General features: G+C 43.1%; 1 protein-coding gene across 2 annotated transcripts in view; it reads left to right on the forward strand.

Annotated features, from left to right (window-relative positions):
• Positions 1-22,500, forward strand: part of LOC139563705 (forkhead box protein N3-like) — a 119,517-nt gene that overhangs the window by 77,431 nt on the left and 19,586 nt on the right. For both annotated transcript variants that reach the window (XM_071382570.1, XM_071382569.1), the window contains exon 3: positions 11,251-11,387. In XM_071382570.1, coding sequence (XP_071238671.1) covers positions 11,251-11,387 — 137 coding nt within the window. The remainder of the gene's footprint in view (positions 1-11,250; positions 11,388-22,500) is intronic.

Genomic DNA, 22,500 nt, shown 5'->3' on the forward strand with positions numbered 1-22,500 from the left:
CCACCCTCCCCTGCTTTCCCCATCTCTCTCTGTTTCTCTCTACTCCTCTACTCTCTCTCTACTCCTCTACTCTCTCTCCCCTCCGCCTTCCACCCTCCCCTGCTTTCCCCATCTCTCTCTGTTTCTCTCTACTCCTCTACTCCCTCTCCCCTCCGTCTTCCACCCTCCCCTGCTTTCCCCATCTCTCTCTGTTTCTCTCTACTCCTCTACTCTCTCTCTACTCCTCTACTCTCGCTCTACTCCTCTACTCTCTCTCTACTCCTCTACTCTCTCTCTACTCCTCTACTCTCTCTCTACTCCTCTACTCTCTCTCTACTCCTCTACTCTCTCTCTACTCCTCTACTCTCTCTCTACTCCTCTACTCTCTCTCTACTCCTCTACTCCCTCTCTACTCCTCTACTCCCTCTCTACTCCTCTACTCCCTCTCTACTCCTCTACTCCCTCTCTACTCCTCTACTCTCTCTCTACTCCTCTACTCCCTCTCTACTCCTCTACTCTCTCTCTACTCCTCTACTCTCTCTCTACTCCTCTACTCCCTCTCTACTCCTCTACTCTCTCTCTACTCCTCTACTCTCTCTCTACTCCTCTACTCCCTCTCTACTCCTCTACTCCCTCTCTACTCCTCTACTCTCTCTCTACTCCTTTACTCTCTCTCTACTCCTCTACTCCCTCTCTACTCCTCTACTCTCTCTCTACTCCTCTACACTCTCTCTACTCCTCTACTCTCTCTCTACTCCTCTACTCTCTCTCTACTCCTCTACTCTCTCTTTACTCCTCTACTCTCTCTCTATGCCTCTACTCCCTCTCTCTCATAGTGGGCGTATTATCAGAGAGGTCATTGGGGTTATTCTGATGTTACTAATTCAGCAGCAGGTCAGGGTAGGCAGGTTGACCCTGTGTTCGCTCTGCCCCCAGTCCCCACCATGGACCCTCTGCCCCCAGTCCCCATCATGGACCCTCTGCCCCCAGTCCCCATCATGGACCCTCTGCCCCCAGTCCCCACCATGGACCCTCTGCCCCCAGTCCCCATCATGGACCCTCTGCCCCCAGTCCCCATCATGGACCCTCTGCTCCCAGTCCCCACCATGGACCCTCTGCTCCCAGTCCCCACCATGGACCCTCTGCTCCCAGTCCCCACCATGGACCCTCTGCTCCCAGCCCCCTGTCTCTCTGCTCCCAGCCCCCTGTCTCTCTGCTCCCAGCCCCCTGTCTCTCTGCTCCCAGCCCCCTGTCTCTCTGCTCCCAGCCCCCTGTCTCTCTGTTCCCAGCCCCCTGTCTCTCTGCTCCCAGCCCCCTGTCTCTCTGCTCCCAGCCCCCTGTCTCTCTGCTCCCAGCCCCCTGTCTCTCTGCTCCCAGCCCCCTGTCGCTCTGCTCCCAGCCCCCTGTCTCTCTGCTCCCAGCCCCCTGTCTCTCTGCTCCCAGCCCCCTGTCTCTCTGCTCCCAGCCCCCTGTCTCTCTGCTCCCAGCCCCCTGTCACTCTGCTCCCAGCCCCCTGTCTCTCTGCTCCCAGCCCCCTGTCACTCTGCTCCCAGCCCCCTGTCTCTCTGCTCCCAGCCCCCTGTCTCTCTGCTCCCAGCCCCCTGTCTCTCTGCTTCCAGCCCCCTGTCCTCCAGACTCACACTCTGCTCCATCCCCATCCCCGTCCATATGCCTCTAGCCCCTACCCCTAGCCCCTACCCCTAACCCCTACCCCTAACCCCTAACCCCTACCCCTAACCCTAACCCCTAACCCCTACCCCTAACACGGAACCCAAAACCGGTTGTGCGCGTGCGCCATCGTGCGTACATTTATTTTGTCCCCCTCACTAAACGCAATCACGACACGCAGGTTAAAATATCAAAACAAACTCTGAACCAATTACATTAATTTGGGGACAGGTCGACATTTATGGCAATTTAGCTAGCTAGCTTCCACTTGCTAGCTAATATGTCTTATTTTGCTAGCTTGCTGTTGCTAGCTAATTTGTCCTGGGATATAAACACAGCTACTGACAGCTATTCAGGTCACTACCGATAACTACAACACAACTACTGACAGCTATTTAGGTCACTACCGATAACTACAACACAACTACTGACAGCTATTCAGGTCACTACCGATAACTAGAACACAACTACTCTAAGCTATTCAGGTCACTACTGATAACTACTGACAGCTATTCAGGTCACTACCGATAACTACAACACAACTACTGACAGCTATTCAGGTCACTACTGATAACTACAACACAACTACTCTAAGCTATTAAGGTCACTAACATTAACTACAACACAACTACTGACAGCTATTAAGGTCACTAACATTAACTACAATACGTCATCATCATCACAACAACAATGCCCTGCAATCAGTCAGCCTTCTCAAAGTGCACACACACACATGCACACACACACACAGTTCAGAGATCCCTGTCTGTTCTCTGTGTGTTGTGACTCAGAGGCCAGTGAGTTCATGGAACACTAGAAAAGCCCTTCACTCCAGTGGTTTGTAGACCTCGTTTTATATATATATATATATATATATATATATATATATACTGTATTTAGAGAGAGAGAGAGAGAGAGAGAGAGAGAGAGAGAGAGAGAGAGAGAGAGAGAGAGAGAGAGAGAGAGAGAGAGAGAGAGAGAGAGAGAGAGAGAGAGAGAGAGAGAGAGAGAGAGAGAGAGAGAGAGAGAGAGAGAGAGAGAGAGAGAGAGAGAGAGAGAGAGAGAGAGAGAGAGAGAGAGAGAGAGAGAGAGAGAGAAAGACAGAGAGGGAGAGAGGGAAAGACAGAAAGACAGAAAGACAGAAAGACAGAAAGACAGAAAGACAGAAAGACAAAAAGACAGAAAGACAGAGAGAGAGCGAGAGAGAGAGAGAGAGAGAGAGAGAGAGAGAGAGAGACAGAGAGGGGGAGAGAGAGAAAGACAGAGAGGGGAGAGAGAGAGAGAGAAAGAGAGAAAGAGAGAGAGAGAGAGAGAGAGAAAGAGAGAGGAGAAAGAGAGAGAGAGAAAGAGAGAAAGAGAGAGAGAGAGAGAGAGGAGAAAGAGAGAGAGAGAGAGGAGAAAGAGAGAGAGAGAGAGAGGAGAAAGAGAAGGAGAGCAGGGAATACCCACAGTAAGCACCATTATTTGTGTTCTCTTGATCATCGGATGAATGCGCTGTCAGAAAGAGAGAGAGAGGGAGGTGGAAGGGAGCCAAGTAGTTGCATTCATCCAACCAGGGAGGGAGGAGAAGAGTGCCATTCTGACAGTTGAATTAGATATGGGGAGATGTGTTTACATATTGCTTGTGAGAGTGGAGATCTCAGTGATATTTCCACTGTTGATCCTGGCAGCGGGGGCCCAAAGGGAACACCTCAAAGTGTTGTCCTGGCATGCGGGAGTGAATCTCAATGCTTTACACTGTCTTCATTCTGAGTTGATTTATTTTTCAACTGTTGAATTTATTTTTCAACTGTTGAGACAGTTGAATTGACCCCACAGTGAAGTTTTTCTGTGTGTGTGTGTGTGTGTGTGTGTGTGTGTGTGTGTGTGTGTGTGTGTGTGTGTGTGTGTGTGTGTGTGTGTGTGTGTGTGTGTGTGTGTGTGTGTGTGTGTGTGTGTGTGTGTGTGTGTGTGTGTGTGTGTGTGTTTGTAGTCAGAGACACATGTCATATACACCCATATCCTCCTGTTTCGAGGCAGAGAGGCTGTCTTGGAGCGTGACTTGTCTAGATTGCCCTTGTTCTCTATTGTAGGTCCTCTATGTTCTAGTGCTGGGCGGTATACCTTATTCTACTAAATACAAGTATACCGGTTTGGGTTTTAACTTGTCCTTTAACGGTATTTGAATGTTTGGTTTGCTAAATGAGATACGCTGTATGTAATGTTCATTTTTATTCTTTACTATTTGAGTCATCTCTCTCCACTCTCTCTCCATGCCACTTTCCACATAGACCTAGTCCCGCCCCCTGTCACTCAAGGAGTGACCGTCTCGATTCGGTCTTATGTTGTAAAATTAGAAAATGTGTTTCTTTACATTGGATAAAAGTAGAGACTATGAGCTAGAAAATGGTATATCATTCACTACAGTTGAGGAACAATGGGAAAGTAATTCTGCTTTGAAAGTTGATAAACTTGTCACCTCACTTTTGAGAGAATGCCCCTTGAATATTTGGTAAACCTACTGGAGACCTCTTCTTTGTCTACACCTATTCAGCATCGTTCACACCCTCTTAAGCCTTAGCCCCACCCATCTCTTTAAGGATTCACATGTGAGGCCATGTACTAAACAACCAAAGAGTTGAAGACTAAAGGCTGGTTTATACTACGGGTGTGTACATTCAATCAGGAGTGCCAGAGTGGGCTCTGGGCGTTTATAAACTCAGATTGTCTGTTCGTACATTCAGAGCGTTTCACTCTCGGAGCGACCACTGGACGCTCTGGCCGAAGAGTAGGGTTGATTCGAGCATTCTGACTTAACGACAGCAGTGAAGCACCCAAGCTAAGTTGCTAGCTAGCTAACAGTATGCTTTACTTCAAATGAAAACAACTTTCTGACAAAATTAGAAACATGTAAAATCAAAAAATGTGGCTAGCTAGACTATCTTACCCATATACATGGACGGACGCTTCTCCCTCTCTGTCACTGATGCCATGGTTGCCCTTATTTCTATTTTAATTTGTTCACCTTTATTTAACCAGGTAGGCCAGTTGAGAACAAGTTCTCATTTACAACTGCGACCTGGCCAAGATAAAGCAAAGCAGTGCAACAAAAACAACAACACAGAGTTACACATAAACAAACGTACCATCAATAACACAGAAGAAAAGGAAAATAGAAAAATCTATGTACAGTGTGTGCAAATGTAGAAGAGTAGGAAGGTAAGGCAATAAATAGCCTCTAGAGGCGAAATAATTACAATTTTGCATTAATACTGGAGTGATAGATGTGCAGATGATGATGTGCAAGTAGAGATACTGGGGTGCAAAAGAGCAAGAGGGTAAGTAATAATATGGGGAAGAGGTAGTCGAGTGTGCTATTTACAGATTGGCTGTGTACAGGTACAGTGCTGATGCTTAAAGTTAGAGAGGGAGATATAAGACTCCAGCTTTAGAGATTTTTGCATTTGTTATTGGCAGCAGAGAACTGGAAGGAAAGGCGGCCAAAGAAAGTGTTGGCTTTGGGGATGACCAGTGCAATATACCTGCTGGAGCGTGTGCTACGGGTGGGTATTGCTATGGTGACCAGTGAGCTGAGATAAGGTGGGGCTTTACCTAGCAAAGACTTATAGATGACCTGGAGCCAGTGGGTTTGGCGACGGATATGTAGTGAGGGCCAGCCAACGAGAGCATACATGTCACAGTGGTAGGTAGTATATGGGTCTTTGGCCACTCAGGAACATTCGCTGTCTTCTTGATAAGCAACTCCAGTGTAGATTTGGCCTTGTGTTTTAGGTTATTGTTCTGCTGAAAGGTGTATTCATCTCCCAGTTTCTGGTGGAAAGCAGACTGAAGCAGGTTTTCATCTAGGATTTTGCCTGTGCTTAGCTCCATTCCATATCTTTTTTTTTCCTGAAAAACTCCCCAGTACTTATCGATTACAAGCATACCCATAACATGATGCAGCCACCACTATGCTTGAAAATATGGAGAGTGGTACTCCGTAATGTGTTGTATTGGATTTGCCCAAATATAACACTTTGTATTCAGGACAAAAAGTTAATTGCTTTGCCACATGTTTTGCATGATTTGTAATATGTTTATTCTGTACTTCCTCCTTTTCACTCTGTCATTTAGGTTAGTATTGTGGAGTATAACTACTATGTTGTTGATCCATCCTCAGTTTTCGCCTATCACAGCCATTAAACTCTCTAACTGTTTTAAAGTTACCATTGGCCTTATGGTGAAATCCCTGAGTGGTTTCCTTCCTCTCTGGTAACTCAGTTAGGTTGTCACGGTCGTCTATGGGTGAAAGAGTGGACCAAGGCGCAGCGTGAGAAAAATACATCTTCTTTTATTAGACGAAGATGAAACACGAACTAAACACTTACTAACTAAACAAAACAACAAACAACCGTGAAGCTAACAACGTAAGTGCATACACAAGCATCAAACGTACAATATAACACATTATTGTATTCAGGCAGTTCAAAGAAAATGTGGAAAATGTCAAGGAGTGTGAATACTTTCTGAAGGCTCTGTATGTCTATATGTTTGATATGTGTCTATATGTTTGCTTTGGCGATGTATGTGGTAACACTTTCCATGCCAATAAAGCCATTTGAATTTCAGTGAGAGAGAGAGAGAGAGAGAGAGAGAGAGAGAGAGAGAGAGAGAGGAGAAAGAGAGACACGGGAAACTGTTGAGCGTGAAAAACCCAGCAGCGTTGCAGTTCTTGACTCAAACCGGTGCACCTGGTACCTACTACCATACCCTGCTCAAAGGCACTTACATATTTTGTCTTGCCCATTCACCCTCTGAATGATACACATACACAATCCACGTCTCAATTGTCTCAAGGCATAAAAATCATTCTCTAACCTGTCTCCTCCCCTTCATCTACACTGATTGAAGTGAATTTAACAAGTTACAATAAGGGACCATAGCTTTCACCTGGATTCACCTGGTCAGTCTATCTATGTCATGGAAAGAGCAGGTGTACTTAATGTTTTGTCCACTCAGTGAATCCAGCTGTGGTCAGGGAATGAACATCATATCAAACATAATCCTAGTGTTTACCTAGCTAGTGGTGGTACAATCCTAGTGTTTACCTAGCTAGTGGTGGTACAATCCTAGTGTTTACCTAGCTAGTGGTGGTACAATCCTAGTGTTTACCTAGCTAGTGGTGGTACAATCCTAGTGTTTACCTAGCTAGTGGTGATACAATCCTAGTGTTTACCTAGCTAGTGGTGATACAATCCTAGTGTTTACCTAGCTAGCGGTGGTACAATCCTAGTGTTTACCTAGCTAGCGGTGATACAATCCTAGTGTTTACCTAGCTAGCGGTGGTACAATCCTAGTGTTTACCTAGCTAGTGGTGGTATAATCCTAGTGTTTACCTAGCTAGCGGTGGTACAATCCTAGTGTTTACCTAGCTAGTGGTGGTACAATCCTAGTGTTTACCTAGCTAGCGGTGGTACAACCCTAGTGTTTACCTAGCTAGCAGTGGTACAATCCTAGTGTTTACCTAGCTAGCGGTGGTACAATCCTAGTGTTTACCTAGCTAGCGGTGGTACAATCCTAGTGTTTACCTAGCTAGTGGTGGTACAAATCCTTTACCTTTCAAATGGAAGATACACTGGCTAGGAGCAGTGAAATGTCTTATTTTTACAGAGTCAGCCAGAGTACGGCACTTCTCTGTAGCCCTGGAGCCTAGAGAGCGGAGGAAATATTAGCAGTTAGCCACCTAGCGCTGCCTGTTAGCCTCTCTAACACATCAATAGGGTAGATCTCTGTGTTCAGCACCTGATATCGCAACAGTTCCTCTGTGCAGACTGGACGCTCCAGTTGACAGGGGCGAGGCGCTCACACTCACCTCGGTGCACACACTCTTTTTCTATCACAATCTATCTTTTTTCAATTTCTCTCTCTCGCACGCACGCACGCAGGCAACAAGCACACACACACACACACACACACACACACACACACACACACACACACACACACACACACACACACACACACACACACACACACACACACACACGCTCAAACACACACACGCTCACACACACACAGACACACACGCGCGCGCACACACACACATACATGCTCAAACACACACACACACACACAGACACACACAGGGCTGTGTCACTGTGGTCCCGGCGGCCGTCAGATATCACTGAACCTAAGATCATGCCTATTGAACCAACTAGAACACAGATCCTTTTCTGACAGGACACCATACCACACACCACTGTTATAATGAATCTCCCTGTAGCAAACTGCTGACAATATCGTATAGGGACCGTAAAACACTTCAGCGACGTCAGCAAGACAAAAGGAGCTGATCGTGGACTAGAGGAAACAGAGGGCCGAGCTCGTCCCCATCCGCATCGACAAGGCTGTTGTGGAATAGGTTGAGAGCTTCAAGTTCCTCTGTGTCCACATCACTAAGGAAATATCGTGGTCCACATACATCAGCACAGTCGTGAAGAGGGCAAGACAACGCCTCTTATCCCTCAGGAAGCTAAAAAGATTTGGCATGGGCTCTCAGCTCCTCAAAAAGTTCTACAGCTGCACCATTGAGAGCACTTTGACTGGCTGCATCACTGCTTGTTTTTTAAAACTCTGTACACTCTATACAGTTTAGAGCTACAGTTGAAGTCAGAAGTTTACATACACTTAGGTTGGAGTTATTAAAACTTTTTTTTCAACCACTCCACAAATATCTTGTTAAAGGTCTTACTCACATTGGCTATGGAGAGCGTGATCATACAGTCATCCGGAACAGCTGGTGCTCTCAGACATGGTTCAGTGTCGCTTGCCTCGAAGTGAGCATAGAAGGCATTTAGCTTGCTTGGCAGGCTTGTGTCACTGGGCAGCTCATGGCTGGGTTTCCTTTTGTAATCTGTGATAGTTTGCAAGTCCTGTCACATCCGACGAGTGTCAAAGCCGGTATAGTAGGATTCAATCTTTGTCTTGTATTGCCACTTTGCCTGTTTGATGGTTCGTCAGACGTTGTAGCGGGATTTCTTAGAAGCGTCTCCTTAGTGTCGCGCACCTTGAAAGTGGCTCAGTGCGGATGTTCCCTGTAATCCGTGGCTTCTGATTGGGATATGGACGTACGGTCACTGTGGAGATGACTTCGTCGATGCACTTAATAACAAACTATAGTTTTGGCAAGTACCAAATACTAATTGAGTGTATGTAAACTTCTGACCCACTGGGAATGTGATGAAAGAAATAAAAGATGAAATCAATCATTCTCTCTACTATTATTCTGACATTTCACATTCTTAAAATAAAGTGGTGATCCTAACTGACCTAAAAGAGGGAATTTTTACTAGGATTAAATGTCAGGAATTGTGAAAAACGGAGTTTAAATGTATTTGGCTGAGGTGTATGTAAACGTCAGACTTCAACTGTATATATTGGACCATCCTGCAAGGTTCGAACAAGCCCCCCATGGGGCAGAGAGATTTTTTCTTTGGATAATCTCATTATCTTTTACAAGTTTTGTCGTTATGTTGAGAGAAAATGTTGCTGATTTAGAGCCCAGGGATTCTTGAAAAAACGGGACAATCTCAACAAGTGTTTAAAGGCCTTGATTGTTTAATTCTAACATTAGATTATTCAAATATGTAATACACATCTCCAAACTTCTTTTTGTGCTCTTTTATAGCACTATATAATGCTCCAGGGTTAATTTCGTTAGCATTTTGGCATGTTTTTATAGATTTTAAACATAAAACAACATTTAAAAAAACAAACATTATCCTTTAGCTCTATCACAGTAAATTCTTCAGTTGGTTGCAGAATATATGTTATTAATATATTATTAATATATGTAGCATATGTTGCAGAACAGCGATTACAATATTTTTTTCTGAATCAGATTGAACATTCTACATGAATGCCAAGCATCACGTCTGGAGGAAACCAGGCACCGCTCATCACCTGGGCAATAAAATTCCTACGGTGAAGCATGGTGGTGGCAGCATCATGCTGTGTGCATGTTTTTCAGCGGCAGGGACTGGGAGACTAGTCAGGATCAAGGGAAAGATAAACAGAGAAAAGTACAGAGAGATCCTTGATGAAAACCTGTCCCAGAGCGCTCAGGACCTCAGACTGGGATGACGGTTCACCTTCGGGACAAGTGTCTGAATGTCCTTGGAGTGGCCCAGCCAGAGCCCGGACTTGAACATGATCGAACATCTCTGGAGAGACCTGAAAATAGCTGTGCAGCGACGCTCCCCATCCAACCGGACAGAGCTTGAGAGGATCTGCAGAGAAGAATGGGATAAACTCCCCAAATACAGTTGTGGCAAGCTTGTTGTGTCATACCCAAGAAGACTCTAGGCTGTAATTGCTGCCAAAGGTGCTTCAACAAAGTACTGAGTAAAGGGTCTGAATACTTATGTAAATACGGTATTTATGTTTTTTATTTGTAATAAATATGCTAAACATTTCTAAAAACCTGTTTTCACTTTGTCATTATGGGTTATTATGTGTAGATTGATGAAGATTTTGTTTCATTTAATTGATTTTAGAATAAGACTGTAACATAACTAAATGTGGAACACGTGAAGGGGTCTGAATACTTTCCGAATGCACTGTACATGTCATATTAACTCAGAGCTTTAAAATCCAAAGCAATTCTTACCATGGTCAGTCACATTGCATGTTGCAATGGCAAGCTAAAGAAGCTAGCTAGTTAACTAGCTGTGTTGGTTAGCCCGGTGAAAACACTTGCTTGAAGGCAGTTGAAGAAAATATCTTCTTCTTCTGTCACCCACCTGATGAAAAACATATTTTAAATCAATGTTATGATTATATAATTTAAAAAAAAATATGCCATTATCCATTAGGAAGATGTTTGGCACTGAGAGCTGATCTTCATCTGAACAACATTCAAAATGTCAATGACTGCTGCGTCAGTTGGAGGTGGGCTGGGGTGCGAGGCGCGGGAACATTTCAAATTGTGATTGACAGTTCAGGAGAAATATGTTCTAGGTTTATCTGTCTCTTTAAAAAAAAAATAACATAGCTAATCTTATTTGTTTCATAAGAGGCAGGCATCCTTAATAGCAGCCTCATTTTGCATGCAAACCCCACTTTGGGAATCCAATACCAAGAGGTCAATAGACTCAACATTACAATTCAGCATGATACATGTGGTGCAAAAATATATGTAATTAACATATATTTTGAAATATATTTACATAAATATTCTATGTTGTGCTCAAGTTATATATTTCATAAATATGTAAATATATTTTGATTTCCCCCAAATGTATTTACATATATTATAGTGCATGCGTTTTCTGTATAGGGAGGGAAAGAAAGGGTGTGCGGTCTCCGTTAAGTGTCTGTCGGACTGTCTCGCTGTGTTCTCTTCTACTATTCAATAATATGCAAGTAAACACATTTACTGACCTCACAATAGCCAATGGCTAGTCTTGTTATTGTGAATCTGTAAAAACAGCTGTTGACTCCACTATTGCTCTCTCTCTCTCTCTCTCTCTCTCTCTCTCTCTCTCTCTCTCTCTCTCTGTCTCTGTCTCTGTCTCTCTCTCTCTCTCTCTCTCTCTCTCTCTCTCTCTCTCTCTCTCTCTACAGAGCATTGGGAAGGGGTCCTTATGGTGTATAGATCCTGAGTACAGGCAGAATTTGATTCAGGCTTTGAAAAAGACACCTTACCATCCTCACACCCAGGTCTTCTCAACGCCACCCACCTCTCCTCAGGCATATCAGAGGTAAGACACACTCACACACTTATGCACGCTCGCAAACACACACACACACACACACACACACACACACACACACACACACACACACACACACACACACACACACACACACACACACACACACACACACACACACACACACACACACACACACACACACGCACACACACACATGCGTACTCACACACACACCAGGGTTTCAGTTAGGAAACTGTGGAACCTGACATTTGACCAGCATGTGGTAGGTTACCTGATTAGGGCGTCTACCCACAATGCTCAGAATGACAGAAATCCCATTTCGATCATGGTAATTCATATTAACAGAACATGCAAGGCGATGATGCAGTGATGTGCTGTCCTTTAAAAAAAATCTAATTCTGATGCACACTATGAAGATGTTACTGTCCACATGTATTTTTCCTCAGCCAACAAGACGAGTAACAAACAGCAGTATCACTAGCCCATGTCAGTCTACTGTCCCCCTTAGCAGAAACGTTGACCTATCCTATTGGTCAGCTTGTCGAGAAAGAAATAACCCAATCAGACTCTGGGACAGTTGTGGGACGATAGAGCCCATCTTCATACAACCAGTAGACATAAGATACATAAAAACATGTTAAAAACCTATGAATCTGATGCATCACGTCAGAACGTTTAGCTTTATAATGTTGATACACTATTATTTATTTACATTATTAACGCAGCGATGGGGACAAGGCAGTAGGCTACACAAGGCAGTAGGCTACACAAGGCAGTAGCTACACAATGCAGTAGGCTGAACAAGGCAGTAGGCTACACGATAATGTTAATTCCAATGCATTTAGCAGGAAAACACAGTTGTCAAAAGCACACACCACATTCAGCGGTTTCATGTGACAGAGATCTAATATGCAACAACAAGCATGAGTTGTTAATATGACTAGGATGATGGTTGTTAATATGACTAGGATGGTGGTTGTTAATATGACTACTAGGATGGTGGTTGTTAATATGACTAGGATGGTGGTTGTTAATATGACTAGGATGGTGGTTGTTAATATGACTAGGATGGTGGTTGTTAATATGACTAGGATGGTGGTTGTTAATATGACTAGGATGGTGGTTGTTAATATGACTAGGATGGTGGTTGTTAATATGACTAGGATGGTGGTTGTTAATATGACTAGGATGGTGGTTGTTAATATAACTAGGATGATGGTTGTTAATATAACTAGGATGGTGGTTGTTAATATGACTAGGATGGTGGTTGTTAATATGACTAGGATGGTGGTTGTTAATATGACTAGGATGGTGGTTGTTAATATGACTAGGATGGTGGTTGTTAATATGACTATGGATGGTGGTTGTTAATATGACTAGGATGGTGGTTGTTAATATGACTAGGATGGTGGTTGTTAATATGACTAGGATGGTGGTTGTTAATATGACTAGGATGGTGGTTGTTAATATGACTAGGATGGTGGTTGTTAATATGACTAGGATGGTGGTTGTTAATATGACTAGGATGGTGGTTGTTAATATGACTAGGATGGTGGTTGTTAATATGACTAGGATGGTGGTTGTTAATATGACTAGGATGGTGGTTGTTAATATGACTAGGATGGTGGTTGTTAATATGATCTAGGATGGTGGTGTTGTTAATATGACTAGGATGGTGGTTGTTAATATGACTAGGATGGTGGTTGTTAATATGACTAGGATGGTGGTTGTTAATATGACTAGGATGGTGGTTGTTAATATGACTAGGATGGTGGTTGTTAATATGACTAGGATGGTGGTTGTTAATATGACTAGGATGGTGGTTGTTAATATGACTAGGATGGTGGTTGTTAATATGACTAGGATGGTGGTTGTTAATATGACTAGGATGGTGGTTGTTAATATGACTAGGATGGTGGTTGTTAATATGACTAGGATGGTGGTTGTTAATATGACTAGGATGGTGGTTGTTAATATGACTAGGATGGTGGTTGTTAATATGACTAGGATGGTGGTTGTTAATATGACTAGGATGGTGGTTGTTAATATGACTAGGATGGTGGTTGTTAATATGACTAGGATGGTGGTTGTTAATATGACTAGGATGGTGGTTGTTAATATGACTAGGATGGTGGTTGTTAATATGACTAGGATGGTGGTTGTTAATATGACTAGGATGGTGGTTGTTAATATGACTAGGATGGTGGTTGTTAATATGACTAGGATGGTGGTTGTTAATATGACTAGGATGGTGGTTGTTAATATGACTAGGATGGTGGTTGTTAATATGACTAGGATGGTGGTTGTTAATATGACTAGGATGGTGGTTGTTAATATGACTAGGATGGTGGTTGTTAATATGACTAGGATGGTGGTTGTTAATATGACTAGGATGGTGGTTGTTAATATGACTAGGATGGTGGTTGTTAATATGACTAGGATGGTGGTTGTTAATATGACTAGGATGGTGGTTGTTAATATGACTAGGATGGTGGTTGTTAATATGACTAGGATGGTGGTTGTTAATATGACTAGGATGGTGGTTGTTAATATGACTAGGATGGTGGTTGTTAATATGACTAGGATGGTGGTTGTTAATATGACTAGGATGGTGGTTGTTAATATGACTAGGATGGTGGTTGTTAATATGACTAGGATGGTGGTTGTTAATATGACTAGGATGGTGGTTGTTAATATGACTAGGATGGTGGTTGTTAATATGACTAGGATGGTGGTTGTTAATATGACTAGGATGGTGGTTGTTAATATGACTAGGATGGTGGTTGTTAATATGACTAGGATGGTGGTTGTTAATATGACTAGGATGGTGGTTGTTAATATGACTAGGATGGTGGTTGTTAATATGACTAGGATGGTGGTTGTTAATATGACTAGGATGGTGGTTGTTAATATGACTAGGATGGTGGTTGTTAATATGACTAGGATGGTGGTTGTTAATATGACTAGGATGGTGGTTGTTAATATGACTAGGATGGTGGTTGTTAATATGACTAGGATGGTGGTTGTTAATATGACTAGGATGGTGGTTGTTAATATGACTAGGATGGTGGTTGTTAATATGACTAGGATGGTGGTTGTTAATATGACTAGGATGGTGGTTGTTAATATGACTAGGATGGTGGTTGTTAATATGACTAGGATGGTGGTTGTTAATATGACTAGGATGGTGGTTGTTAATATGACTAGGATGGTGGTTGTTAATATGACTAGGATGGTGGTGGTTAATATGACTAGGATGGTAGTTGTTAATATGACTAGGATGGTGGTTGTTAATATGATTAGGATGGTGGTTGTTAATATGACTAGGATGGTGGTTGTTAATATGACTAGGATGGTGGTTGTTAATATGACTAGGATGGTGGTTGTTAATATGATTAGGATGGTGGTTGTTAATATGACTAGGATGGCGGTTGTTAATATATCTAGGATGGTGGTTGTTAATATGACTAGGATGGTGGTTGTTAATATGACTAGGATGGTGGTTGTTAATATATCTAGGATGGTGGTTGTTAATATGACTAGGATGGTGGTTGTTAATATGACTAGGATGGTGGTTGTTAATATGACTAGGATGGTGGTTGTTAATATGACTAGGATGGTGGTTGTTAATATAACTAGGATGGTGGTTGTTAATATGATTAGGATGGTAGTTGTTAATATGACTAGGATGGTAGTTGTTAATATGACTAGGATGGTGGTTGTTAATATGACTAGGATGGTGGTTGTTAATATGATTAGGATGGTTGTTAATATGACTAGGATGGTAGTTGTTAATATGACTAGGATGGTGGTTGTTAATATGACTAGGATGGTGGTTGTTAATATGACTAGGATGGTGGTTGTTAATATAACTAGGATGGTAGTTGTTAACATGACTAGGATGGTGGTTGTTAATATGATTAGGATGGTAGTTGTTAATATGACTAGGATGGTAGTTGTTAATATGACTAGGATGGTGGTTGTTAATATGACTAGGATGGTGGTTGTTAATATGATTAGGATGGTTGTTAATATGACTAGGATGGTAGTTGTTAATATGACTAGGATGGTGGTTGTTAATATGACTAGGATGGTGGTTGTTAATATGACTAGGATGGTGGTTGTTAATATAACTAGGATGGTGGTTGTTAATATGACTAGGATGGTGGTTGTTAATATGACTAGGATGGTGGTTGTTAATATGACTAGGATGGTGGTTGTTAATATAACTAGGATGGTAGTTGTTAATATAACTAGGATGGTGGTTGTTAATATGACTAGGATGGTGGTTGTTAATATGACTAGGATGGTGGTTGTTAATATGACTAGGATGGTGGTTGTTAATATAACTAGGATGGTGGTTGTTAATATGACTAGGATGGTGGTTGTTAATATGACTAGGATGGTGGTTGTTAATATGACTAGGATGGTGGTTGTTAATATGACTAGGATGGTGGTTGTTAATATGACTAGGATGGTGGTTGTTAATATGACTAGGATGGTGGTTGTTAATATGACTAGGATGGTGGTTGTTAATATGACTAGGATGGTGGTTGTTAATATGACTAGGATGGTGGTTGTTAATATGACTAGGATGGTGGTTGTTAACATGACTAGGATGGTAGTGGTTAATATGACTAGGATGGTGGTTGTTAACATGACTAGGATGGTGGTTGTTAATATGACTAGGATGGTGGTTGTTAATATGACTAGGATGGGTTGTTAATATGACTAGGATGGTGGTTGTTAATATGACTAGGATGGTGGTTGTTAATATGACTAGGATGGTGGTTGTTAATATGACTAGGATGGTGGTTGTTAATATGATTAGGATGGGTTGTTAATATGACTAGGATGGTGGTTGTTAATATGACTAGGATGGTGGTTGTTAATATGACTAGGATGGTGGTTGTTAATATGACTAGGATGGTGGTTGTTAATATGACTAGGATGGTGGTTGTTAATATGACTAGGATGGTGGTTGTTAATATGACTAGGATGGTGGTTGTTAATATGACTAGGATGGTGGTTGTTAATATGACTAGGATGGTGGTTGTTAATATGACTAGGATGGTGGCTGTTAATATGACTAGGATGGCGGTTGTTAATATGACTAGGATGGTGGTTGTTAATATGACTAGGATGGTAGTTGTTAATATGACTAGGATGGTGGTTGTTAATATGACTAGGATGGTGGTTGTTAATATGACTAGGATGGTGGTTGTTAATATGACTAGGATGGTGGTTGTTAATATGACTAGGATGGTGGTTGTTAATATGACTAGGATGGTGGTTGTTAATATGACTAGGATGGTGGTTGTTAATATGACTAGGATGGTGGTTGTTAATATGACTAGGATGGTGGTTGTTAATATGACTAGGATGGTGGTTGTTAATATGACTAGGATGGTGGTTGTTAATATGACTAGGATGGTGGTTGTTAATATGACTAGGATGGTGGTTGTTAATATGACTAGGATGGTGGTTGTTAATATGACTAGGATGGTGGTTGTTAATATGACTAGGATGGTGGTTGTTAATATGACTAGGATGGTGGTTGTTAATATGACTAGGATGGTGGTTGTTAATATGACTAGGATGGTGGTTGTTAATATGACTAGGATGGTGGTTGTTAATATGACTAGGATGGTGGTTGTTAATATGACTAGGATGGTGGTTGTTAATATGACTAGGATGGTGGTTGTTAATATGACTAGGATGGTGGTTGTTAATATGACTAGGATGGTGGTTGTTAATATGACTAGGATGGTGGTTGTTAATATGACTAGGATGGTGGTTGTTAATATGACTAGGATGGTGGTTGTTAATATGACTAGGATGGTAGTTGTTAATATGACTAGGATGGTGGTTGTTAATATGACTAGGATGGTGGTTGTTAATATGACTAGGATGGTGGTTGTTAATATGACTAGGATGGTGGTTGTTAATATGACTAGGATGGCGGTTGTTAATATGACTAGGATGGTGGTTGTTAATATGACTAGGATGGTGGTTGTTAATATGACTAGGATGGTGGTTGTTAATTAATATGACTAGGATGGTGGTTGTTAATATGACTAGGATGGTGGTTGTTAATTAATATGACTAGGATGGTGGTTGTTAATATGACTAGGATGGTGGTTGTTAATTAATATGACTAGGATGGTGGTTGTTAATATGACTAGGATGGTGGTTGTTAATATGACTAGGATGGTGGTTGTTAATATGACTAGGATGGTGGTTGTTAATATGACTAGGATGGTGGTTGTTAATATGACTAGGATGGTGGTTGTTAATATGACTAGGATGGTGGTTGTTAATATGACTAGGATGGTGGTTGTTAATATGACTAGGATGGTGGTTGTTAATTAATATGACTAGGATGGTGGTTGTTAATATGACTAGGATGGTGGTTGTTAATATGACTAGGATGGTGGTTGTTAATATGACTAGGATGGTGGTTGTTAATATGACTAGGATGGTGGTTGTTAATATGACTAGGATGGCGGTTGTTAATATATCTAGGATGTGGTTGTTAATATGACTAGGATGGTAGTTGTTAATATGACTAGGATGGTGGTTGTTAATATAACTAGGATGGCGGTTGTTAACATGACTAGGATGGTAGTGGTTAATATGACTAGGATGGTGGTTGTTAATATAACTAGGATGGTGGTTGTTAATATAACTAGGATGGCGGTTGTTAACATGACTAGGATGGTGGTTGTTAATATGACTAGGATGGTGGTTGTTAACATGACTAGGATGGTAGTGGTTAATATGACTAGGATGGTGGTTGTTAACATGACTAGGATGGTGGTTGTTAATATGATTAGGATGGTGGTTGTTAATATGATTAGGATGGTTGTTAATATGACTAGGATGGTGGTTGTTAATATGATTAGGATGGTTGTTAATATGACTAGGATGGTGGTTGTTAATATGACTAGGATGGTGGTTGTTAATATGATTAGGATGGTTGTTAATATGACTAGGATGGTGGTTGTTAATATAACTAGGATGGTGGTTGTTAATATGACTAGGATGGTGGTTGTTAATATATCTAGGATGGTGGTTGTTAATATGACTAGGATGGTGGTTGTTAATATGACTAGGATGGTGGTTGTTAATATGACTAAGATGGTGGTTGTTAATATGACTAGGATGGTGGTGGTTAATATGACTAGGATGGTGGTTGTTAATATGACTAGGATGGTGGTTGTTAATATGACTAGGATGGTGGTGGTTAATATGACTAGGATGGTGGTTGTTAATATGACTAGGATGGTGGTTGTTAATATGACTAGGATGGTGGTGGTTAATATGACTAGGATGGTGGTTGTTAATATGACTAGGATGGTGGTTGTTAATTAATATGACTAGGATGGTGGTTGTTAATATGACTAAGATGGTGGTTGTTAATATGACTAGGATGGTGGTTGTTAATATGACTAGGATGGTGGTGGTTAATATGACTATGATGGTGGTTGTTAATATATCTAGGATGGTGTTCCTAACATGACTAGGATTATGCCTTTGGCTACAGGACAGTGAAAGAACGTTGACCTAAAATAATTGTCTCCACAGATATGGTCTGGTTTTGCCTAGGCTACTTTGAAGCAATGTAAAACATGCCTCTTATTATGTAGTAAAATGTTCAAAAAAATAAATAATTACTATATGTTTTCAAAATGTATACTGCCTCCAGCTCATTGCAAAGTGGTGTGTGACGCTCTGATGAAGCCTGCCATCTGTTACCGCTGATGAAGCCTGCCTTCTGTTACTGATGATGAAGTCTGCCTTCTGTTACTGATGATGAAGCCTGCCTTCTGTTACTGATGATGAAGCCTGGCTTCCGTTACTGATGATGAAGCCTGCCTTCTGTTACTGATGATGAAGTCTGCCTTCCGTTACTGATGATGAAGCCTGCCTTCTGTTACCGCTGATGAAGCCTGGCTTCCGTTACTGATGATGAAGCCTGCCTTCTGTTACTGATGATGAAGCCTGCCTTCTGTTACTGATGATGAAGCCTGCCTTCTGTTACCACTGATGAAGCCTGCCTTCTGTTACTGATGATGAAGCCTGCCTTCCGTTACTGATGATGAAGCCTGCCTTCCGTTACTGATGATGAAGCCTGCCTTCCGTTACTGATGATGAAGCCTGGCTTCCGTTACTGATGATGAAGCCTGGCCTCCGTTACTGATGATGAAGCCTGCCTTCTGTTACTGATGATGAAGCATGCCTTCTGTTACCGCTGATGAAGCCTGCCTTCTGTTACCGCTGATGAAGCCTGCCTTCTGTTACTGATGATGAAGCCTGCCTTCTGTTACTGATGATGAAGCCTGCCTTCCGTTACTGATGATGAAGCCTGCTTTCTGTTACTGATGATGAAGCCTGCCTTCTGTTACTGATGATGAAACCTGCCTTCTGTTACTGATGATGAAGCCTGCCTTCTGTTAGCGGTGATGAAGCATGCCTTCTGTTACCGACAATGAAGCCTGCCTTCTGTTACCGACGATGAAGCCTGCCTTCTGTTACCGACGCAGTCATCCGTTATCGTTTGAGATGATGTAGCAGTAGCTCTCACTGTCTGACAGATGTTTTCGCTCAAAGCCTCTGTATCTGTACGCATGTGATAAATATGATACTTAACCAATATACTGTACACACGTGCCAATTTAATTACACTAAAATATGTAAATTAACCTACAGACCAATAAGCATGACCATACAAATGTATTTCCATCAGATACATAAAGACCTCACCCCAGGCATATCAAAGGTAAAATACAAACAGAGGAGTAACTAGTGATCCACCCCCACATGTCGACCCCCTGCCTGGTCTCTCCTTCCCTCACATGACACCCTTCTGTGGGCTGGTTAACACCGCTGCCACACCAGGCCACACGAGAGAGAGAGAAAGAGAGACAGAGAGAGACAGAGAGAGAGAGAGACAGAGAGAGAGGGAGAGAGAGAGAGAGAGAGACAGAGAGAGAAAGAGAGACAGAGAGAGAGAGAGAGGGAGAGAGAGAGAGAGAGAGAGAGAGGGAGAGAGAGACAGAGAGAGAGGGAGACAAAGAGAGAGGGAGAGAGAGGGGAGGATGAGGAGGAAGAGCAGAGAGGAGGAGGAGGAGGAGAGGAGGGGAGAGAGGAGAGAGGAGGAGGAGGAAGAGGAGAGAGAGGGGAGGAGGAGGAAGAGGAGAGAGAGGAGGAAGAAGAGGAGAGAGAAGGGAGGAAGAAGAAGAGAGAGAGGAGGAGGAGGAAGAGGAGAGAGGGGGGAAGAAGAGGAGAGAGGGGAGGAGGAGGAGGAGGAAGAGGAGAGAGGGGGAGGAAAATGAGAGAGAGGGAGGAAGAGGAGAGAGAGGGGAGGAGGAGGAAGAAGAGGAGAGATAGGGGAGGAAGAGGAGAGAGAGGGGAGGGGGAAGAAGAGGAGAGATAGGGGAGAAAGAGGAGAGGGGGGAGGAGGAGGATGAGGAGATAGGGGAGGAGGAGGAGAGAGAGGGGAGGGGGAAGAAGAGGAGAGCAATACGAGGAGCTAGAGATAGTTTGAGTTTCACTTTATTTGAGTCTTGCATGATGTCATGATGTCATGATGTTTCTATCTCTCTCCTTTCCCCTATCTCTTTCCCTCCATGTTTCTTTCCAACTTTCCCTCCCCCTTCCAACTCTCCCTCCCTCCTCCCTCCCTCCATCCCTCCCCCTTTCCCTCCCCCTTTCCTTCCCTCCCTCCCTCCATCCCTCCCTCCCTCCCTCCCTCCCCCCCTGTCCAGATGGTATGTCTCTGTGGTAGAGGCTGTAATAAAGTGTTTATTTGGCCACTGGGGCTTGGAGCAGAATGCTGCTTTTTATAGCTGCCTTTTACTCAGCACGCTCATACACACACATGCTGACACAAACACACACACACACTGATGCACGCACATGCATGCACACAAACACGCTGACACAAACACATGCACACGCAAGCATGCGCGCTCACACAAACACACACAAAACAGTTTTTAAATTCCTTGTGTTTATAGTGTGTGTGTTTTCAAGGACAGTTAGTACAGCAGGTTTAGAGCATGCCAGCATTGACTGAAATGGAGAAAAATAATAACAGAGAGGGAGAGATGAAACGAGAAAGAAAGAAAGCGAGAGGCCCCTCTGTACTGCCACTTCATGCGGGCACAGACAGGGCTAGATTCCTCTCTCTCTCTCTCTCTCTCTCTTTCTCTCGCTCTCTCTCTCCTCTCTCTCTCTCTCTCTCTCTCTCTCTCTCTCTCTCTCTCTCTCTCTCTCTCTCTCTATCTCTCTCCCTCTCTCTCTCTCCTTCTCTCTCTCTCCTTCTCTCTCTCTCCTTCTCTCTCTCGCCCCCTCTCCCCCTCTCTCTCCGCTCCGTACTGAACAGCTGGTCTGGCTGAGGTTCTCTGCTGAGCGTTTGCCCTTCCCGGGTGATTAGAGCCGCCGTTGCTACGGCAACAGTGACACCTCCATGGCAACGCATAACCAAGGGAGAGACAGGTGCGGTTGCATCACCGCAGCGATTTGTTACCTGGCAAAAAGGACGGGCCATTAGCACGCGAAATACGCCATCGTCAAGGCAACACATGGGCTCACCATGGCAACAGCAGATGGCTTGGAGCCTATTCTGGGGTTGTGCTTGTGTGTGTGTGTGTGTCGTTAGCTACCTGCTTTTGTGCGTGTTCATGAGAAGCCATAGAAGCGTGCATTATGGGAGATGACAAGTGGAGGGCCACTCGCTGGAGGAGATTAATTTTAGATGGAGAGAGAGAGGGAGGAGAGGGGAGAAACACACTCACTGTCTATCTAGATATCAAAATAAGCACTTCACTAGAGGGAGTTTTTCCTCTCTCTCTCCCTCCCTCCCCTCTCTCTCTCTCCCTCCTCCATATTCCCCTGTCTCTCTCTCCCTCCTCCATAGTCCCCTGTCTCTCTCTCTCTCCCTCCTCCATATTCCCCTGTCTCTCTCTCTCCCTCCTCCATATTCCCCTGTCTCTCTCTCTCTCCCTCCTCCATGTTCCCCTGTCTCTCTCTCTCCCTCCTTCATATTCCCCTGTCTCTCTCTCTCTCCCTCCTCCATAGTCCCCTGTCTCTCTCTCTCTCCCTCCTCCATATTACCCTGTCTCTCTCTCTC

The sequence above is a fragment of the Salvelinus alpinus genome, chromosome 34 (genome assembly GCF_045679555.1).
Source record: "Salvelinus alpinus chromosome 34, SLU_Salpinus.1, whole genome shotgun sequence".
NCBI classification, from domain to species: domain Eukaryota; kingdom Metazoa; phylum Chordata; class Actinopteri; order Salmoniformes; family Salmonidae; genus Salvelinus; species Salvelinus alpinus.